This window comes from Pocillopora verrucosa, chromosome 6 (assembly GCF_036669915.1).
Source record: "Pocillopora verrucosa isolate sample1 chromosome 6, ASM3666991v2, whole genome shotgun sequence".
Classification (NCBI taxonomy): Eukaryota; Metazoa; Cnidaria; class Anthozoa; order Scleractinia; family Pocilloporidae; genus Pocillopora; species Pocillopora verrucosa.
The window spans coordinates 22,998,974-23,022,577 of record NC_089317.1 but is presented as its reverse complement, the minus strand read 5'-3'; the positions used below and the strand labels follow the sequence as shown (position 1 = coordinate 23,022,577).

The window sequence follows — 23,604 nt, the reverse complement described above, 5'->3', positions numbered from 1 at the left end:
CAGAATAAGCACTCACTCCCTAATGATATTTCGCAATAACCATTTTAGAACGACCTGAGATATTCACCACTCCCACTAAGAATCATAGGCCAAAAAAGGAACAACACTTCTGAATATACGATGTTGCGTGATGTTTTGACGGCAAATTTCGGTTTAAGAAAAGATTAAAAAACGCATACGCCATTCAAATCACAGCTTGATTGTCTCCTGGTTTCAAGAGAGCATTCCAGCACGTTCTTCCAGCGTCATACCCTATGTAATGATATTTCTCAAGAGCCATTTCGCCATGAGGTTCATTTCAAAAGAATGACTTCTCAGATGTTTTCTCATTGCCCTGGGGGAAACTCGGTTGAAAATTCATTTTGAGACGTGCTTTGTTGTTGTATATGTATTTTTAGCATGCAATGGATACTTCAGTCTGAATACAAGCTAGAAGTAAACAACCCGTACGTTCACCACTCCCACTTGGAATCATAGAATAAAAAAGTGTCTGACAAGCGGTGATTAACAAGATATCCTCCAAACTGTAATTCTAAATACAACGTAGCTCGATTACGCGGATAATTAATCGCGTGACCCTGCCTAAATCAAAATGATCAAAATGCAACCTACTTAGGATACAATCTTGAAGTTCTCTCAAAATAATATTTTATTCCAAGCGGGATACATTATTAAATTCGATCAATGTCCAGATTTTGCGTGATCAGAACGTGGCCAAGCTCTTTCTCTAAAATACTTGGGGATTCTAGACAGTGTGTCGCTAGCTCTCCGCTACTTGAGAACTTGGTTGAGCAGCTTAAAGCTAAAAATCAGCGCCTTTATGTGTTATCGAAAAACAAATGTCGCGATTACCACAGTGGTATTGCCACAGTGCAAGAAGTTTTCCTACGCTCGTCTTCTTTCAGTTAAAAATTTAATCCAGCAATACCTTAACGATTTCGCATCAAATTGAACTGAAATCGATTCTATTTTACACGGAAGTCTGAATTAATCAAAGAGGAAAACAGTGGAGTCGAAAGCCTGCCAGAAATTCCTTAACGAGAAATAGAACCGCGGTGCAAGAGATTTCTGTATCATCATTGATGTTTGCTAATCAGATTAATCAGATTAATCAGTCTAAACTAGGACAGAAACAATTCATAGGCATCGTATTTCCCAGCCTGATTACTTAAATAGTTTAAGTTTATGGGCTGGGTGTACAGTGAAAGCTTATAGCCCCCGGTAAGAAATGTTTTAGTGACATAACCATATATCATTTGTTATAGCTGTTTGTGTGAGAGATTTCAATTACACTTCACACCAGAGTAGGAAAATCTTAAAACGAAATTGATGCACAAACAGTGTCTTGGAATTGAAAGGAAAGTTCTCTTTTCCTTTTCCTGGATCCATTTAGAACTGCTTTTTGTTGCTATGGGCATCAGGCATAAATCGACAAACCTGATGGTAGCATGTACTTGGCTAAATGATCTTACCCATTTTAGACCTACATAAATACCATAACTAGCCAGAAAAACTACTCTCATAGTAAATTATTCCTAGAATCCGCCATACGATTCATTTATTTCAGCTTTGTAACTTCATGCCAATAATCTAATTTAAGTGTTTTTACCATGAATGAGGGTGACAAGGGTCAAACCTATTTATCATACGGTATAACATGTGTTCTAGTTGGGTAAAACTTGTATTTCATGTTTTACACGTGACCACAAACTTGGCTGAGACTCGTGATAAAGAGTCCTGATATTTTTGAAGCTGTTTTCTCTGAACCTCTAAGCGATTCCAGACGATAGTACTTGAGATAACAATAGAGCAGCCTCAGGCTGAAAAACAGCACAGTTATACTCTACCAAAATACATATGGCGCGACTAATTGTTTTAGCCATTCAAAATGATCTGAAAGTCGGTCTTCAAAGCTTCTACGTATGTTAAGATCGCATTAGCGGTACATTGAGACTCTCGGGGAAAAAAAACCTATCTGATTCCCTCGAGAGCACACATTAAGCGTGTACACCAATTATAAGCCTGAGCGAGGGTGTCAGAGTTACTTTCGATTCCTTAGTAGCGAAGAAAGTTTGACTAAGAGGTACGATCCATACATATTTTAATATATTCTTCATCGTCATTCATGGATAGTACATTGAACTCAAATTAAAGAATTCTCGCTGAAGTGATGGTCATCTTTCGGTAGAAAATGTAATTCAACAGTGAATGTACTGTCATGCAACAAATAGTAATAAACTCGATTTTACCTTACACGGAAGTCCGAGGCAATAAAGAGAGCAAAACAATGACATTCCTTCGCGCAAACTAGTACCACAGTGTAAAGGAATTTGAATACACTCATCATCTTTCGGTTGAATTAGTAATTCACAATTAGTATGCGATTTTGCAACAAAAAAAAATGAAATCGTTTGTATTTTACGCGGAAGTCCTAAACAATGACAAAAGGAAGACATTTCCGTCGACAATATGCCAGAAATTCGTGAACACGAAATGGAGCCGCAGTTCGAGATATTTCTGTTCGTCCCCCGGATATATCACGAAGTACTTAAAATCTGGCCCCTCGGAAAACAGATAATTTTGTTTTACTTTCAGTTCTCAATGTTTCTCTCTACTTCGTCCGGGGAAAGAGTAAGGCTCCCTTTATACATTCATACATATACATACATATATATATATATATATGGAGTTGTATGTTACTCGTATCAATCAGATCGTACCACAGGAGTGTGTTTCCACCAATCAGGGCGTCAGGGTATTGATGATGTCAATCGTGTCATGGAATTAAAGTAAATGTTGCAAAGTAATCAGCCCAACATTGACGCACATTAAGAATGGTACTGACAAAGAACTTTGATCCCATCTACCCAGTTAAATGGTTCATGTCCTTCGTGAAAACCTCGTCGCTAAGATTTTTCGGAATTAGAAAGGTCGGCAGGGAATATTTTTTTCCCATCTAGAAGTTAACTCGTGTTTTGTGTACTGTTCCTTTACTTACAACGTACTCGCCGACAGCTAAAAGCCTAAGACGAAATCATCACTGGAGCGTTTGTTTTGGAAGGGCAAGTTTTGTTGAATCTGGTGAAAATTGCGCAAAGCATTTGCATAAAGCATACTTGAGTAGTAATCTTGTTTTTGTCTCATGATTGGTTTTTTGGCGAAAATTGAAAAGATCAACCAGCAGTATTTATTTTCTGCCTCGACTGCCATATTTCATATCCATTTCTTTGCTTTAAATGTTCTCCACAAATTACATCTTGTCAGTTGAACGATATATTCTTATATTACTTTAAAATACCACTACTAAGTTAACAAAAAAAAAATTGTCTACATCTTTGTTAAGATTTGTAATGGTTCCTGGAACAAATGTCACTTTTCTTAACTTAGTCTTGTTGCATTTTAGCCTTGTTTTGAAGTTTTCAAGTTTATCTAAGAGCCTTGATGAACTGTCAAGAGAATTCCATTGAAACTGTTCCTCCCTAGATCTGTGTTTATGGGTTTGATTTCCGAATTTCTAGCAGAAGCTCAGCCATCAGTCGTTAGGGAAACTCCGCGTCCCTCGGACTTCTATACCACGGGGTTTCACATCTGGGCGACTTTCTTCCAACCACTGCATGAAATTGTGCAAAAAAATAGCACTCAGATAAGAGAAGAAACAACTTTCATAAGTTATAATTCGATACTATCATCTAAGCTCCAAGATGTCTGCTGTCGCTAACAGTCAGGCCTAAAAGTCTCGTTCACAAGCTAACTCTAGAAAAGTCTTACGAAGTCTGTCGCGTATCAAGCGAACATGAGGTGTTGTGTACTGGAGTTTGGGGCCGAAAGGGCCCTTCAGTGAAATGTCTCAGAAAAATTTTTTATTTATTGATTTACTTTTTTTTTTATGAAGTTCCTTGTTTGGTTGTATGCCTTTAGTAGAAAATAAGTAACTTTTCTTTTGCTGTGCCAATTTTTTTCCTGTCGTCCCCCTCCGCCCTTGTTTTGGTACGGTCTCGAATCAGCGAGATAAAAAAGAGATTTGTAAGGCGTCGGCTCATTATTCCAAATACTGAAAATGATATTTCTGATTGTAATGATAGTGATGATGATAATCATCATTTACACCATGAGTTTTATCGTTATTCTTGTTATTGTTATTATCATTATTAGTCTTATTCTTGTAATTAATCTTCATATTACTGATATTTTCATATTGTTATCGATTCTGGATCGATTTTCCACCTCGAGGTGAAAAACCTTTCTTAAACATATCTTAGCGTCGAGGAGAAGCATTTTTTAAAGCAATTTGTTGTTAGTGTGCAATTCACATAACCAGTTAATAATCTCTTGATACGACTCATTCCTTACCTCAGATACCAGCACTAAAGGAATTTCCATGTTTTTGGATGGTACTTCAAAATGGGAATTTTCAATTCGGTAATATGTGGCAAAAAAACCCTGAATAGATTATGAATGATTCAAGAATATGATTATCTACCTTTCTTATGGTCGAGACCAAGAAGGACACAAAAGCGGTTGCACTTGTGTGTGCGGGCAAACTCATTAAAAACTCTCTTGCCGAGGTTTCCAACCGCAAACAAACTATGAAACAGGATTTTAATCAACATTAGACTTCAAGACGCAGACAAACTGCAGGATCACCACAGTGACCTTTTTCATGATAGAAAATACATCTTTGTAGTGATAGGGACTTTGAGAAATTTTGTACCGATGTTCATTCACCAATGAAAAAATAAGTTGGGCTGCAATCTTTCTGCAAACAATGGGTTTAAATATGAACCATATTTTTTTACTTCCTCTTGAAAGAAACTCAGGTGTTTTAAAAAGTTCAGTACTGTAGTCTTGAATTAGTTAATGTAGGTTAAGCCCTAGTCCTCAACAGGAATTCCTGCTTACTTATACATTTCCCACGTGCCCCATTTTTGGCGATAGCCAGTGATCATGAAAAATTAAACGTTTACCTTAAAAACGAGCTACATTCAACTGTCTGTGAACAGTCAAGTACACCTCCCCATTGATTTAACAAAACGACAGTGGTTTTGCGTGGTCTGCAGTCTTATCGACAAAGATATTCGTCACCACAGTGGTCAAATTTTGTTGTGGAGTCACTCGGCTTTGCCTCGTTTTTACCACAATATCAACCTCGAAATTTCCGAGTCATCCATGTTTGAGAGCTAAGTAAAGCATTGCGTGACACGTTGACGCGAGCAGCGTTGTCCATACTCTTACCGATAACGACAAATTGGCCAATCAGATTGCAACATTACTTCCAATTGAGGAAAAAGTTATCTTCTCATAAATTTAAACTTAAACTCTGCTAACTTACTTCCTGTCCTCTGATGCCAGTTGGAGGTCTGTAAGTGCATTCTCCGTCCCTACAGAAAGGTAAAATAACAGAAGGATCACTCGTTTGTACGCTAAATTATTTTCTTAATGATTGAAAAACAATCGAATCGATATGATTGTGGTTGATATAATTACATATTTTGACTTATGGTCAAGATCTACTACATCAACTGATCAAAGCTGTATTAATATTTCTAACCTTGTACGTCACAAATGAGGAATTTACCACGCGTGAACACCAAGGTCCAGTGGACGAATGCCAAGCATTTTAGACCCAACTGGCAACTTCGGCCGAATGGCGTTGGTAGCCCATCGTTGTTAATAAATTTTCTGTACGTGTCGGAAGGGTTGATCATTGGCTCTACGGTCAGGAACTTTGTTGTTCCTTGCCGTTGCACCAGAAAGGTTGGAAGTATCCTATCGAGCATGAACATAAAGGAAAGAAGATTACAAAAAAAAAGAAAATCTTGTAGACTTTTAAAACGTTAAACAGGGCAAAAGAAGTGAGGGCAAAGAGCGCAACAGTCGACGTTCGTTGATGTTTCTACGTCCATCGAGGACTGCAACAGACATAAGTAAGTTATCAAAGTATTAGTTATGTCGTAGAGTACTGCACATTCGCCTTTTGGGGGCCCGGGCACAGACATATAAAGTGAACCCGGCTAACATCATAAGAAATTTTAGAAAGGACGACAAAAGAAAAGAGGCAGGCCTTTAAATACATACTTTGGGAATTCACCAAAGCCTCTGATGCCTTTGACTTTTTGTCGAAATATCTTTCCCAGCGCCTGGGCGATGGCCTGCGTCTGAACATCCTGAGTTGAGATAGAAAACACCGATTTTTATTATCAGTGGAGAAAAAGAGTCCTTTCCTTAACGAAGAACTCTATGACATACAAGGCTATTCAATCTGGCCTGTAATTAATACCTTGGAAAATTATAAATGACTAGACACTTCTAAATCCCATGTAAATCAGACACAGCTACTAGAACTTCGGCGATTCATTAACGAAGCCAGACAAAAACGAGCTTAAAGATTCAATACGAAACTTTTTTAAATTCTTAAATGGCAGAGTTAACTGAGCGTCACAGCCGAGACAAAACTGGCCACTCACAGACTGCACTGTATTATACCGAAGCGAATATAACTAAAAGTATTTAAAAGCTTACCTTTCTGCACAAATCATACGTTTTGCCTGGCTCTTTGGTTCTGTGTAATTTCGCAACCCATCCATTTGGGGCTGGAACGTCGAATTCTTTAGGAAAATTTGAAATTTCTGCTCTATAGCAGTTTCTCATGCCCCCCCTTTCGATAAGTTCTTTCAGGTTTATGACCACCTCTTGTTGGGAAATTTCCCACTTTCCCTTGAAGTTCGGCTTGTCGACTGTAAAGGCTTGGATCAGAAACGTACCTATTGAACAAGAAAAAAAAGCTATTTGAATTTTATGCACCACAATAAAATTTAGTTAAAAAAAACAAAATAACAAGGAAAATTGGAATATAATATGAGAAAAAGTTCCCAAGTTATCCTTGTTAGATTGTCGATAACGCATTAAGCAAAACCAACCGTAAGAGACTTTGACATCTTTCCCGCATCTCACCATCTGAGCTAAGGCACTCTCAGGCATTTCAGATTTCTGGCAATATTCTGAAGGCAAGCATACTATGTCAAACCATAAATAACATTTTAAGACGTTTAATTAATCATTAGGTTCCCATGACTATCCTACAGTCCATTTAAATTCCTGGGTTGGTGCATGGTCAGGAAAAATTTTCGCACAGCCCCATACTTCATTATGCATGCACATCTTATTGGTAATATACTGAATAATAAAGCCCCATATATGGATGCATAATGAAATATGGGGCTGTGCGGAAATTTTGCCAAAACAAGAGCCAGCAGTTGTTAATCCAATTCAACCAAGTATTTCATGAAAAGGTATGCAACACTAACCTTGTGGAAGGATGCTCGAAACCGGAACCTGTTTCGACTTTCTAGATGGATGACGCGGAAGACCTCTCTATAACACAAGGAAAAAAGAAGTTGGCTTTTTTATCTTCACCAGTCGGCCTGAATATTACCCTCCCTGTTTCCTCTTTAAGAGCATCACAAGGAGATACTGGCAGCGTTTAAAAAAAAGTAAAAGCGAGTACCTGTTGAGGCTGGTTCCCGCTGGGCTGTTGCCGTCTTCTTTGTTTCACCCCCTTCTGCAGTTTGCCAAAGTCTTGCAAAAAAAGCACATAACGAACACAGATAAATCATTTTCACTCAGAGTGAGTACGAACAAAACCAAAAACCTTAACGAACCGCATTCAGTTCAAAACGTCAGCGCACCCTCGGACGTAAACATGGGATATGATGCATAAGTAATAAGATTGATGTGCTAGTAAATTCAGGGTCATACTTAATTACCTGTACCTTGTGAAGTTTTTTTCTTCTTGTCTGAAACAGCGGAAAAAGCAAATTTGATCACATCAAAGGTTAATGATTTGACTGAAATTTGGACAAGAAACTGCCACAAAAGTGAAAATTTCGAGGATATCCTGCTGGATGAATATATCACACTTGTTACGAATTACTCTGACCGACTAGGTGGACGAGAAAGAAGGCAATATGTGTTCCTTTAGTTCGATAAAGCTGTCTCCAGATGAGAGCTTTTATTCAAACCGGCACTGAATTATTAAAACCCTCTATGATGGGCTCAGGAATTTCTAGCTTCATATCTTTATAAATTCGAGGTGAAAACCAAATTCGTATTTCAGATCGGTTTCAAACACAGGTGTTTCATTCCGAGTACACAGTAAACACATGCACTCAGTGTATGATCAGTTCCATTGAGCTTTTAACAAATTTGAAGTTTTAATAAGAATTCTTTAAAAAAACAGTAAAATAGGCAAGATTTTTTAAAGTTGTGAAGAGAATGATACTAGGATATTTGATTTCCATTTAAATACAACTTTTATGTCCTCGGCTTTATTTCTGTTTAAACTTCAAGTATTTAATTTCAAAAGATTCTGCGAAGCGAATCTTACTATGAATTGGGCGAAATGTTTTCAATCACAGATAAATCTTTAACAACGACAGTTCAAGTTCAATTATCTAATAAAATTTAGTTGGCTTAAATATTTCTTCAAGTTGTCCAATACTAGTAACATGTGTATGTAACCAATGCTTGAAAGTACATTGTATTTTGAACTTGGTTAATGATAAGGTAAAGCCTGTTGTGTTCATTATGTATTGATCTAGAGCGATTTTTCAGGCAACAAGGTCACCCTCTCTGTGCGGGCTCAGTCAACTGTCGTGTCAACTTTTCTTCGGTGAAAGTTTAGATTGATTTAAAGGACAGCACCTCCTACCTTTCTTAAATCAAAAGAAGGATTCATCACAATGAACAAATGCCTGTTTCAATTGCTGATTCGAACGCTAAACTTATCACTATTATTAGTTATTGAGTCAACCGGCAGCTCTGGTTGAAAATAAATGTACTGTGAAGCATTTGGTGAAGGAACCACACCGTCGAGTTCGCACAAAAATCAAACAGCTTGCGTCAGATGTGCCTGAAAGCGAACCTCGAAAGAGATCACATACCAAGAAATCTCTTGCTCTTGATCCATAACCATATCCATCGGATATTTGCGACGCGTAAAATGGTCTAAGAAGGGAACAGTGTTCAGGCAGTGCTAGCAAAGCTTCATACGTTTCAAGAGCCGCCATCTCTGGTTCGTCGAACAACACATTTTAGTAAATGTAAATTGAAGAACTGTCGTTTAATTAAATTGTTTTTCTCTTGATAATTCCTAAGATTGCTAACGTGAACTTGGAAAAATAAGCCATAAGGATCGAACTATGCAAGTATAAGTATTTTGAGCGCGACGAAAGGAAAAGAGTTTCGTTATCTCTTGGTAGTTGTGATCCAGTTTCAATTCTCTACCATTAAAACTGTTCTTTGAGTAACAGTTTGAAGAAAAGGATCACCTGCTGTATATTTCGCATTATTACATGTGATGGATGCTCCAAATACGTACAAGAGCAAACATGGCGAAGAAATTATTTGGAACTTGAAGTCATATCAAGGCTGAAAAAGGCCTTTTGAAAGATGTTAGTGAAAATGGATTGTCACAATTAACTTGAGGGTTCGGATGAAATCGTCGCTGGAATGTTTTCAATTTATCAAAACACCGTACCACCGCCCACTAGAGAGGCCACAGCATCCCATTTAAAACTATTCTAAACTGTGTGAGACTTTTGTTCCCCTTCCTGCAGCCTTTTATGTTCGTGTGCAGTGAATCGAAAAAAGTCAGCAGGACATGTATCCTTAGCAACTGATCATAACATACTAAGCAATAACGATGAATTTTCAACATTACTTTGTTTTCCTGGTTTAATTACCTCGTCTTTTCATACGCAATAGGAGCTTGAACAACCTGGCCAGGTGTTTCTTTCAATGTTATGTTGAAAACATAAGGACTCACTGTTTCACATTTTCTAAAGCTCTTAAATATCTGAATCTCTGAAGTTTGGAGAGACATAAGAAGTGTTGCCGTGACTTCATCTTCTTTATCGTATTATATTATGTTTTACTTGATTAGTGAACGATTAGTCGAGTTAGTGAACGCAAGTGTTTGGATATTCTCATCTTATCTAGAGCCGCGAATGTTAGTATGAAAATTCATTTCATTTCACTGTTATTGAACATGTAAGTGAACCACATTAATCTCTTCTAAAGAGATAAGAGCTTTAACTCGCTCAGTTACCACTGATTTTCGATGATCACAGAGTACTACTTTATAACTTAGCACGTTGCATAATGACAGATTTTCTTTCCAGTTCTGAAATCTCGTTGTGTATGAAAAGTGAAAGAAGGTCATAAGCCTGAGACAGCATGAAAATTTATTAGTAATTCCATCGTGAGTCCAATTCACACAAAATGCAGTGATGAAGTTTTGAAGTTGGCCGAGAAGCTATGCTCTTTAATACGCTGATGTCTTTCGGCCCGAATAAAAAGTATACGGAAATTTAAATAATCTCTGGTCCTCAGAGCTCTAGTCAACTTAACTTAAAAAACTGCATCATTTAGATGCAAAAACACCAGCCATCTGTAATTTTAAGCACATTTCTTATTTAAGACCTATGTTAATGTTGTAAAAAGGTCTCATTTTCAGCAAAACTTACGACTTTGCTCTATCTATTCTGTTATGGCATAAAAAATTAAAAGGTAGATCAATCCAACAAAGAAATCATAACATTAGTAAGAGTTCAGTTGAGCATATTAATTAGAAATCCGCTAACAATATCTTCGATTCTTCACTCATAGATTTATGTCTAATGGTCAACACTGGCTAAGTTAAGGAATTCAATTATATAGAGTTTCACCAGGCTATTGATGTAGCGATCATCCCCTTTAAAAGAGAGAGCATGATTTCTTCCGCCTTTTCAAGTGCAACATTATTTCATGACAGTCGACCTTTCGATTATTTTAACAAATTTTGGCCGTTGTTCAACAAAACTGCGTTATAATCCGTCACCAATTTAGCCGAATCTTTTATCTAAACATAAATTTTTATAACCATTGTCAAGAGGGTGGAATACTGACAGTGGAAAGAACGTATTCGAAAGTTGAAGTCTATTGTCGATTACTTTAACAAAGTTTGGCCGTTTTTGAACAAAACTGCGTTGTAATCCATCACCAATTTAGCCGAATCTTTTATCTGAACATAAATTTTTGGAAACAGTGTCAAGAGGGCGGAATACTGATGGTGTAAAGAACATTTATTTCATTAAATCGATCCACTTACAGGGAAAGCCTAATGTCCACTGATTGTGGAAAAGCATGGTTTAAAGTTAGACTACGTGTAAATAACCGACCCTATTTGTTTTGATAGACGATCCCGAGTGCATTTATAGAAGTGGAGAGACATGTCCCTGCCAGAATGTTTCATGTCAACAGTGTCAAGAGGGCGGTGTATTTAGTATTCCTCCCTCTTGACACTGTTTACAAAAATTTATGTTCAGATAAAAGATTCGGCTAAATTGGTGACGGATTATAACGCAGTTTTGTTGAACAATGGCCAAACTTTGTTGAAGTAATCGACAATAGACTTCAACTTTCGATTACGTCGAGCGAGCCCTCGCTTATTCAGTAAAGGTGCTTCACTATCGTTTGCTTCGATAATTCAGCATACTTCGATTTCTCAGGTATTCTTCACAGGCCATACAACAATGCTACTGAACTACAGACAAAATTGGTAGTGTTAAAATTTCGTGCAACCTTTACTCAGCTTCGAAGCGAAACTTCAGTTATAAACCCGAATCTCAGACACAAATGATAAGTTATTCTACATAAAACTACATACAGTTGACACACTTAAAATTATAATTTTGCCGATGAAACTGTCTGGCAGGGGCATGTTTCTCCATTTCTATAAATGCACTCGGGATCGTCGATCAAAACATATAGGGTCGGTTATTTACACGTGGTCTAACCTTAAACCATGGTTTTCCACAATCAGTAGACATTAGGTTTTTCCTATAAGTAGATCGATTTAATGAAATAAATGTTCTTTTCACTGTCAGTTCTCCGCCCTCTAGACACTGTTTACTAAAATTTATGTTCAGATAAAAGATTCGGCTAAATTGGTGATGGATTACAACGCAGTTTTGTTGAACAACGGCCAAACTTTGTTAAAATAATCGACAATAGACTTTAACTTTCGATTACGTTGAGCAAGTCCTCGCTTATTCAGTAAAGGTGCTTCCCTATCGTTCCCTTCGATAATTCAGCATACTTCAGTTTCTTAAGTATTCTTCACGAGCCATACAACAATGCTACTGAACCACAGACAAAAATGGTAGTGTTAAAATTTCGTGCAACCTTGTAAAAACACCAGCCATCTGTGATTTTAAGCACATTTCTTATCTAAGACCTATGTTAATGTTGTAAAAAGGTCTCATTTTCAGCAAAACTTACGAATTTGCTCTATCTATTCTGTAATGGCATAAAAATTAAAAGGTTGATCAATCCAACAAAGAAATCATAACATTAGTAAGAGTTCAGTTGAGCATATAAATTAGAAATCCGCTGACAATATCTTCGATTCTTCACTCATAGATTTATGTTTAATGGTCAACACTGGCTAAATTAACAAATTCAATTAAATAGAGTTTCGCCAGGCTATTGATGTAGCAATCATCCCTTTAAAAGAGAGAGCATGATTTCTTCCGCCTTTTCAAGTGCAACCTTATTTCATGACAGTCGAGCGTGAAAATACTAGGACAGAGCGTCAAATGTCCGTAGTTTTATGTAGAGTTGCTTATTATTTATGTCTGAGACTCGGGTTTATAACTGAAGTTTCGCTTCGAAGCTGAGTAAAGGTTGCACGAAATTTTAACACTATCACTTTTGTCTGTAGTTCAGTAGCATTGTTGTATGGCTTGTGAAGAATACTTGAGAAATCGAAGTATGCTGAATGATCAAAGCGAAGGATAGTGAAGCACCTTTATTTCATTAATGTAAAGGTTGCACGAACCATATATGTTCAACAAAACTGCGTTGTAATCTATCACCAATTTAGCGGAATCTTTTATCTGAACATAAATTTTTGTAAACAATGTCAAGAGGCTGGAGTAGTGGAATACATCATCAATACTCTTGTTCTAGCATAATTCAAAACAAAAGCATGACGACGAAGAGAAAACTTATTTCACAACAATATTTTACCAGAGTGGGTTGACATCGTATTTCACCTTCAGCTGCACAATTCCCACCCCTCCCTCCACATTTAATCCCTGTCCCTTGCTTAGAAGGCATTCTATTTAAATCAGAATTAACATTCTCCGCATAATGGACATCGGTTCTCGTGAATCTCCTGAATCTTGTGACTTGCAGCTGTAGTGGGAAAGTTTCCGCGCCTTTATTTCATCATAACAAACTCAGATAAAAATGCCATTTTCTCAGTCCTATTTATTATGAGTTGTTAGTAGAGGAAGTACAATTGTTTCCCGATCTATCCATTTGTAAAAAACATGACCTTATGACCACACTGTATTGCACTCGTAATTGGCAAACTAATCTATATTACGTATCAACAGTATAAGCATGCCAGTTAGAGCACGATATTATGAAGATTATCGACCCCCTAACAATGCAAATAATACAAAGATCAGACCAGTTAAAATGAAGATTTAAGTCTTCTAAGTTTCAACATATAAAAGCTAAATCCACGTTTTGATTTTGACTTTACATCAGCACGTGATACAGTGCTCTATGAGTTGCATGCACATGGTTTGAGACGCCATATTCGCAGTTATAAACAATTTCGTGGGTAACATACATATGTACTGGCATATGATTTTCAACCCGCAGTGAAGTAAAACTGCCATTGAGATCAGTAAAGTTTGAAAATTTTAGCTAAAATGACCTCTCACATTGGAATGACAACATTAGACTTAAAGTGTTTGGTAAAAATAATAATTGCACTACTTTTCTACAATTTTTAAATTCAGTGAATGTTTAATTGAGATATATTGCCGTGACAAAATAACAAGTGATGGAAAAGACATCCAGGAGTACCACTTGGAGAAAAGTCAGTTCTCTGAGACCCTAATCAAGCTGGGAGATGTTTTTTTCTGCCAAAATAAGCTCTGAGCCGAAATAAAATCATTACACTGGAAGTGTAACGGTAATGTGAGAGTTTTGACTGATGGAGTCGCTATCTAGGCTACTACAAAAAGTTTGCAATAGAGAAGGAAATGATGTGCAGAGGTCACAGAAAAACGTAAACAAATTAAACTACAAAAGTCAACTATTTCGACAAAAAACGGAAGTTTATTACAACTCTTACATACAACTAGCACCTCGACATCACAGAAAGCTGTGCTAGCATCTTCCATCATAAAGAGGCGAGGTCAAGATGAATGAGTTCTCATTTACTGGAGACTTCGTTTTCCCTGACTTCTTGTTGGTTAACAGAGATGATGTCACACAACACAACGACATCCATGACAAAGACTGACATAATTCGTGTTCTTAAATACCATTTGTGGCAGCAGGTAACCAAACAAATAGAGGATTAGGTGTTGGATAAGTGTTATTTTGTTAGAGTACTTTTAACTGATTCTACAGGAACCAAACATGTACCGAAAGTTTTTATTCACGATTTCTTAAAGAAACTTGTCAGCGACGATTGTCTAGCAGCTTTGTTTTTAACATCTGCACAGGTCTTCTTGATTATTTTCTTTGCTGGGGAGGGTTGTTTCTCTTTCTCAGTAGGATTGATTCTTTGAGGTTCTCCATCACTTGCATCGGTTGAGTCAGTTTCCCAAACTTTCTCGGTAACTGCAAAACAAACAAATCACAACCGAAGCTTTACTTGTGGTGCTCGAAATACTGTTTCATTAGTTCCTTTTGAAGAGTCGACGTCTGGCCAAGCATCTTACAGGAGTCAAGACAAAGACATATTTAGACAGACTGACAGACAGAAAAAGAATAAAGGGGTAAGCTTCTAAACAAACTGTCGCGCTGTATCGGGTGGGGAAGGGGAGGGGGGGGGGTGGAGGGTATTGTACGATAATTTGGTTTAATCCTCTGGGGGTGATTACGCAATTGACCACCGTAAAGTGTCTTTTAAGCTGACGTATCGAGAAAAGGAAATGACTCGCTCCGACCAAGGGTTAACGCTTGAAACTTCAGCTTTAGAAACTCTTTACGGTGGACAATTTAATTATAAACACATTTGATAAAACCAAATTATCCTGACAGAAAGAATGACAGACGGGCACACAGAAAATTGAACAGACAGACAGAAAGACTAATGTATACACGGACTTGCAGACAAACGTGGAGACGGACCGACAGACGGAGAAACGGACAAATGGTCAGGCAGACGGAAGGAAAACATGCATACGAAGCAGAGGAGCGGACAGGAATGCAGACTAAAGGACTTACAGAGATACAAACAATTAGACAGCCAGACGAAGGAAGTCAGTAAAACAGAAAAGCAGACCAACCAATAGACAGGCAGAAGGACTCAAAGGTAGACGAAAAAACAGACAGACGGAAGAACGGACACTGAAGTTGTTATTGTAATTAATCGGGAACGTTCAGTCATCAAAACATGGGGTATTCTTGCTCACGTACCCATAAATCCTTCATCATTCATGTATGTTTTATCTTTAAGTGCCCTTGTTCTCTTCCGTCGCCTTGCTGTTCCACTCTCTGTTTGTTGAGGCAGCTGTTGTGGCGGAGGACTGACACTGGCTGAAGACCTCTGGTCAGGGGGGAGCTTCTTGATCACGTCCCTGTTCGGCATGTCTTGCTCTTTCGAGAAATAGAAAATTCAACATTGAAGATCAAATAACAGTATGCCATGGAAATTTTGCGGATTGTCGTCCATCCACAAAAAAACTTCTCGCAGAAAGAAAATACTGTAAAAATAACGTCGTTACTTTCAGTCGGAACGAAACATTTTGCATGCGATTCCATTGCCAGTTGTATTAGAACAAGCGCCTCAAACAAACAACGATTCGGCAAACCAGAAGACGTTCTGAGCAACAAATTTATTTTTTCCGACGATCAATTCCTCAAATGTTAGTGTTCCCAAGAATAATTTCTCACTCAGGAGAAAGGAAATTTTTTCTCATTTGAAATTTAGGTCGTACGCTTATCATCTGAACAGACACGAGGTGCAGTTTTCTTAAATTTCTTTTGAATGACGGCGACCTCACATGAGCTGCTCAAGCACATAACGAGGAAAAGGCGGTGTTCCATGTTAAAAGTGTTTACATCATTATTACCATCATCGCTGCTGTCTTCTTTCGGAAGCTCTTTCGTTCGTTTTCGTCGTTTTTTTGGCTTAGCTTCTCGTTCTTCGTCTGAAGTGCAAGTGAAAGAAAGTGTGATAAATCTATTCGAAATAATGATTAAAAACCCAAACCCTGAATAATGTGAAAAAAAAAAAAAAAAACTGCGAAGCAAAATTCGTCGCGGTACGACCAACCGGAATGCAAGTAAAAAAGAAAGAGAAACGAACAAAATGAAAATCGAACAAAAACGAGCAGATAAACTGACCGATAAATAAAGAGAAACAAACCTGAAAGGATGGTGACGCTAAATATACCGTCCGTCACAAGCCCTTTGACTTGGATCCCAACTGTTTGACAAAACGGACAAACTGACACGATCACACAAGCTGAATTTAGTACCAACCTGACTCTTCATTTGTCACAGCTTTCTTTTTCCCCGCTTTGCTATAAAAAAAAAAGGTTCTTTTTAAAACACCACAAAACATCGACCATATTCGCAACAGAGTAAGATTGGAAAACGTTGGCTATAAAGCAACTTCTAATAGTAAAATCCCTTGAACTTCAAGCACCAGTGTGCGCGGGAAAAGAAAAAAAAAAGGACAAATAACATTAACAAAAAGGAAACGGAAAAGACAAGGTAAGAAAAGCAAAACCAAAGCCTAATAAGTATGTCTTTTATTCCGCCTCAGTTTCCTTCCACCCTTTCAAGCTTGCTTTAGACCTATCGTTGAACAACTGCTCTCTTCCGTTGGCTCTGAGCGGACGGTTTAGCACACGGACGGCCTAACAGTTTTTAACAAAAAAGGTCACACAACGTTATAGGTAAAAGCACTGTGAACTATGTCCACGTGAAGTTCCAGTTACCTCTTGGAAATATCAACCTGCTTTCCTTCTTTCTGCTGTAAATAGATGATGAAGAAGACATTATTACATGGCATCCACACTTAGAATGACAGTGGGTTTTTCTTCACGGGACTGGGACCCCGGGAAGATCAATTATTCTATTATTATTGAAATTTTGGTGATAAATATTTTCTTTACTCTGCGCATGGGTGTACATTGACCCTTTTTTTACTTTAGAGGCTCCTCTGGCCCAGTTTTGTACCCTGCTATTTCGGATGGCAACAAAAACCGTGAATAACAGCCCAAAGAAAATAAAAAATTGCATCGACCGAGTATCATGAATGCAGCCTAACCTTTTGCTTGTCATTCTTTGAATCCTTGTTCCCTAAAAAACGTAGGAAAACAAAAGAGAGAACAATTGAAAAGAAAAGAAAAAGGAATTAAAGAAATGAAAAACAACAGGAAAAAACCGAAACAAAAACGACAACACAGATCGAATAAACGAACGAAGAAAGAACGAAAGAACACGAAAAGAAAGGCGAGGAAACAAGGAAAGGGAAGGAAAGAAGAGAGAAAGAGAAGAACGAACGATGCATTTACAACGAAAACCAGTCCGATTAAACCAAAGATTCCACCATTTTCAAATCCAGCCAATCAACTTTTAAATACAAAACAATAAAATCTCAGCTTGCTCTATGATCAGCGATGTTCCTGCGAGCACGAAGTCTGTTTTTCCTATTTCGGCAAAATGTAAGAAGAATTTCAATTTTCCGGTATTGAAAAACCCCGTGAAATTGTCTTTCTTTGAATGGTTTGGGTCTTGGTACGAAAACTTGGTATTTTTGACTCATTCTATTACGATTTGAGAAAATTATAATTAGAAATAAGAGAGATGATAAGTTTTAAGCTCGGTTAAGAAATAATGAAAGATGTTTTTCGTCTTGTGTTTTTTGAAAGACCTTCAGACCTTCGGATTCCGCGCTCCGATGTTCTACCACTGAGCCACAGAGATGGTAAGTTTTGATTCCTCATGGGGACTCAGGATTTTTTTCTTTGTCCCACGCTCGTGATAAGACGAAAAACATCTTTCAAAATTATAATTAGTTTATCATACCTGCAGCACTTGAATTCACAATTTTGGAAGTTTTGGGAGGCAAAGGTTCCTGCAAACAAATCGCAGAATAATAAATTTACAATAAATTTTTCACCAAAATTTGAAATCAATATTAATTCTGGTTTTCTTCGGCTGAAGCACATGCATTTCAAACATACGCTAAAACCAGATGTTTCCAAAACGATATTACACCTGCCGAGCCAGACTGACAACAGATAAACTACCTTAATACCCAACACCCTAACATCAGCATTCGTATTCCCCATATGGCTTTGATACATTTCTTAAGGTGCTGACAAGGACAATTTGTTTAACTATCAAGAGCGTCTTTAGTTGGTGATCATTTCCTTTTTTGTGACCTTAAAGTGACGTAAAGGTGATACTGTGAGGAAAAAATTGGATGCAAGTCACTTTTAGGGGTCGAAATGTTAAAAATGTTTATGTCTATATTATAACGGGGGGGGGGGGGGGGGGAAAGGGAACCATAGTGTTTTGTTCCCCCGTCCTATAAGAATATATCATCAATGGCCCATATACATTTTGTAACATGAAGCCTATAACAATGTACGTATGCGAAAATTGTCCTTTTTCTCGTTGAGACATCATTTCTTGAAGGATCTCTTGATACACTCTAAAACATTTTCATACACATCAGCTAGAAATCCATCTAGGGAGTAGGAACGATGACTTAATTTGCTCTATGAAAAGAAAAACTGAGAAAACATCTACAACTCATCCATAACCTTTCAATTTAAATAAATAAATAAATAAATAAATATTTTTACCTCCTCATCCTCAGAGGACAATTCCCTGGAAGAAAGAAAAACCATTTACATAAATTAATATTTTTATCAGACAAGCTGATGTACCTCTGAAGTCCATCTGAACTGAATATGACATGCTAAGTAATCCAGTCTGCAAACAAGTAAATACCTTTTCTTTGAGTTTTGATTTTCCACAGCTTGATCTTGTTTCTTTGGGGCTGTTTGAGATTTTGCTGGTTTAAGTTCTGTCTCATCTCCTGCAGTGTCTGAAGCTTTTTTGCCTTTGTGTCGATTAACTTCTTTCTCATTTCCTTTACTGCTTGGCTTTTCTGAAACTTTTTTTGCTGAGTGTAGAAAAAAAGTTACATCTCTCATTTAAAGCTATGTAATCTGAGGTTAACACTCAATAATCAAAGTACTAGCACTATCTTCAACCTCGTTCCCAAGGTCCTCTCCATTCCTCTCTCAAGAAAGGACCCTGGTGGTAGCTAATAACTTAACTTACAAACCTGATATGGATTTTCCAAAAAATGACATCATGCTACCACTTTTGTTGCTATTGTTGGGCTTTGCTTGATCATTCTTGGAATAAAGAATAACACAGTCAGAGCCAGATATTGATTTGAAGTCTCAGTCAATGCCTTAAATAAACTATAACTACATCCACATGTCAGATATATTCTATAATATCTGAGACTTCAGTGACCACAGTAGTCAGTCAGAGTGTTTATTACCAATCTCTACTGTTATTGTCCAGAGTTCTTCTACATTATTTTAATGGGCTTACGTGCTTGAGCTATTTTCTTATTCAGACTTTCACTCCCAAGATCTAACAGGAATCATTTTCACTGTGTGCCATGCATTTCTTTAAATTTTAATTCAGAGAATTTAGCATTGATTCTTTTGGCATTTGAAATTTTTATCTTCCTCTCATCAGAGGGTGGCAAAGGGTAAATGCATGACATGTGATTATGGCCAAAATTAATAAGTGATGTGTGAATTTTACAGAAAGGCAAGATAAGGTAAGATTTTTAGTTTTCCCATTACATCAAGATGCATAACGTTTTCTAAAATTTGTGTGAAATGGGATCAGAACCCCTGTTGCTACCCTCTCATTGCCTCCTGCTTTAACCTGTACAGCAAACACTGCAAAAAATTCAACCAATAGATTTCGTGTTGCTGTAAATCTCTTCAGTAATAGATCACAGATGATGTCAAAACTTGGTAAAAACAAAGAAGCCCCACATGACTTGCAACTAAGTGTGTAACTGATGTACTTGCCCAATTTAACCATGTTCTGTTATATATTACTGTAAAGGCCCATGGCAACATTAAATCTATTTGTTTTGTATGATAAAAGAGCAAAACAGTGCACATGATAATGTCATCTATGCATCTCTACTACAATAGAGGATAAGGGAGAGCCAATCAAAATGATTTTCATATATAATGATATTTAGATGTTAGGAGTTGGAGGATTTATGAAAACTCCTGTGAATCAGGTATCATTACTGTAACACACACCTGATAATCTCTTCCATTTTTTTCAGCAGGTGGATTTTCACCAATATGCTTGTCATTTTTAGTGGTAGACTTTGCTGAGAACATCTCCATGGTTGGCATCTGTCCTTTCTTTGGCTTTGAAGTTGCTGTCTATTTTTTGAACAGTTTTACACACATGAACAAATTTAGATTCTTACAGGAACATTGAAATGATAAAGTTATTTCAAAAACTAACAAATGAGAGAAAAAATTATCAAATAGATGAATGGATGGATAGATAGACATATGAATAGCAGAAAATTATTGATGAATAGAAAGACAAACTGATGAAGAAGTTATATATGTTGTGGTTTTGAATGTCTGTCTGTCAAAAAAGGAAGGTCAGATAAAATCACTCTGCAATGTACTGAAATGGAACTAATTTTAAACTATATTACACATTATCTAACAGCATGTATTTTCACTTAGGTAACAGATACAAACCTTAGTTTTTTGGTCAAATGCTGAATTAGAAGCTCCTAGAGAACAAAGAGATTTTTCAAATTTTAATAACCACCAGTGATGTACCTCAAATCAGAGGCATAAGATACGTAATGCAGTTTGGCACTTATTGTGCTCATCAACAGCGAACTTCATAATAACACCAGGCCTACAGTACATTTACCCCTTGAAGATGAGTGTACTTCACCAGTTCCATTAGTCATTTTGGTACCATGACCATCTGTCGCCCCATTCACGTGTTGGGTACCTCTGTTAACACCTTTATCTGCTAGAGGTACTGCAGCTGAACAGTAGATATGGCTCCACCTACATGTGAAAGACAAACTGGTCATTATTTCACAATACTTTTCTGCTACTTTGTATTTCTTTGTGGTATTGACCAATATGAAAGCTACTAACAGTTAGACTAACCCTTTAAACCCAAAAGTGAATAACATGTAACTTCTCCCTAAGATATCTGTACACTATTCAGTGAACAAGTAATGAGAATACTCAACCTCATCAGATAAAAGTTGTTATCTTGATTTAACACCAAATTCCTGTAACTTATTTACAAGGAAATGTGTAGCAGCTAGAGGGGAGAATTAACAATTAGATCTTGAGAGTTCAAGGGATGACAAAATTACCAAACTCTCCAAGTCAACATTACTTATCTATCAGATAAGTAAAACTATCAATACTGTCAAGAAAATTCACACTCGTGTGGAAAATTAGAGAGCAAAACATACCTATTAGTTTCATTGCCACACTGCTGCTGTACATCATAGTCAACAGTGTATAATGCATTTGCATCCTAGAAATAGAATATGAAAGTTTACTTCTTCATTACTGACACTTTAAGATTCCTTAGACAAGACATTAATTGCTATCACACTAAATAAATGACCATGAGAGTGAATAAATAACATCACCTTTAATTTACATTTCTGTACGCTGTAGATGTGTAAAGAAGTCAAAAAAGAGAAGTTCTTTTTAGTTTCTAAAAATAAGTAAAAAAAATACCAACATTGGTTACTATATAACAATTCCTTAAATATCACAATCACTAACTAAATAAATGAATAAAATAAATTGACGTTCATCATGGTATTTCACAAATTGGTTCTTCAACCACCACTAATGGAGTGAATTGGAAATTGGAGAGTTAGGTTTTGTGGAGGGAAGAAGATCACATAATCAAGATCAAAACCCTTGGGACAAAAAGAAGAACCAATCCCAAACTCTACATGAGAATAGGCAGCAAACTTAAACCAAATCACACCCAGGGATTGAGCCTAACTCGAGTTTGCCACCATGTTTAAAAAAACAGACATTTCCCATAAGTGAGTTACAGATTATTTAACACCCTTAAATAGGAATCAACTAAGTAATTCATACTGAAGGTATGTCTACTTGGTACCTTCTAGCTTTTCATCCTGAGTAATAACAAATCTATGTACCTGAAACAAAATGAGCATTTTCAATTCATGGTATGAGCCTCCAGTTTGTATTGAGTTTAGTTTCTACTGATGCAAACTTGAGTTCAATATAATAAATAAAATGATTGATCTTAGACAAAAAGGGGACAAGAAAAAGAAAGGTTACAGGAAAGCCACAAGATGGAAATTATACATTACCATAGGAAAATAGAGGCTTGAATTTTTAGATTATAATGTTAAATTAGTGTGTAGATCTCATATTTCTACATAGCCCTTTCATCACAATTCCCTGAGATAACATCATAACAAACATCTTTAGGTTTTGGGAGTTCTAGAGGAACATGTAAAATGAAAATCTCACCATATCTCCATCCACTGAACATCTTCCTCCAATCAAGTAAGTTACATTAATATCAGATCCAGAATTAGACCTCTTCTGTTTCTGAACAAAGGCATACAGCATCCTGTCAAAAAAAAAAAAAAAAAAAATATGAAAAAACAATATGGAAAAAAAACAAAACAAAACAAACCAAGCATTCAGTTCTTGGATAGAGAAAACAATGACAAAAATAATAAATTGCCATTGGAAAAACAGATTTGTTTTACAATGGTATGGGGCTGTGCGGAAATTTTACCAAATATTGTATTCACTAAATTATCTGACTCACATTATGTCGTCCTATCAGGAAAAAATTCATAAACAAGGAATCCTTCAGTACATATTTTTATTTTCGTATATTCTTTATTTTTCTTCGTCTACGGAAAATTGGAGTGAATGGTCTCTTACAAACAAACACAGGCTCACATCCTTTCCACAAAGAATGCAAATAAGCTTAAACAAAAAGGAGTAACCGACTGTAATTCGTATAAATAAAACAGTGATTTTAAACGTCGCTTTGAAGATTGCTAAAAACATACAAGCTTGCATTGCAATTGACATTCGTTTCAGTTGATTCGTCCGTAACGTGCCGTGACATTTTGCAGATAAAACTCAATCCTTTGAAGCATAGACAAAGCAAAGGCAGAAGAAATAACATAACATAATCAATGTTTAAGAGTATATATTTAAATCTAGCTTACTGTTTCGCTCTGTTTGTGGATACTGACAACGTTCGACTCAACCATTTGTAAGTTACCTGAAATAAAAAAAGCAAGAAACATAACACTATACCAAAAAAATTTTTTTAAGAAAATAATTAAGCAGGTACATTTAAAAAAGTGCTATGCAAAAAGCTTACAATTCTATTCTCATCGTTTACAAATTCATCAAGGTTTGCAAGGTAGAGCTCCTCTTCGTCCGCCATCTTGAT

At 36.7% G+C, this 23,604-nt stretch overlaps 1 protein-coding gene across 1 annotated transcript; it reads right to left on the bottom strand.

Moving 5' to 3' along the window:
* Window positions 1-14,155: 14,155 nt before the first annotated feature.
* On the bottom strand, window positions 14,156-23,603 carry LOC131770242 (DNA polymerase delta subunit 3). Its single transcript, XM_059085961.2, has 19 exons — window positions 23,533-23,603; window positions 23,375-23,430; window positions 22,656-22,758; window positions 22,276-22,315; window positions 21,788-21,855; window positions 21,605-21,669; window positions 21,040-21,182; window positions 20,859-20,893; window positions 20,397-20,525; window positions 19,382-19,454; window positions 19,042-19,216; window positions 18,894-18,918; window positions 18,109-18,157; window positions 17,348-17,379; window positions 17,016-17,050; window positions 16,555-16,595; window positions 16,143-16,220; window positions 15,487-15,666; window positions 14,156-14,685 (listed from the first exon to the last, which is right to left on the bottom strand). The coding sequence occupies exons 1-19, from the start codon at window positions 23,596-23,598 to the stop codon at window positions 14,501-14,503; spliced, it is 1,578 nt and encodes a 525-aa protein (XP_058941944.2). The 5' UTR covers window positions 23,599-23,603; the 3' UTR covers window positions 14,156-14,500.
* Window position 23,604: the final 1 nt, after the last annotated feature.

Coding starts and splice junctions, on each gene's coding strand:
- LOC131770242 (XM_059085961.2), bottom strand. CDS start 23,598: ATGGCGGACGAAGAGGAGCTCTACCTTGCAAACCTTGATGAATTTGTA. Junction 19,217..19,381: donor TTTTGGAAAATCCATATCAG/GTTTGTAAGTTA, acceptor TTCTACACTCAG/CAAAAAAAGTTTCAGAAAAG. Junction 17,380..18,108: donor TGTGAATTCAAGTGCTGCAG/GTATGATAAACT, acceptor TACGTTTTTTAG/GGAACAAGGATTCAAAGAAT.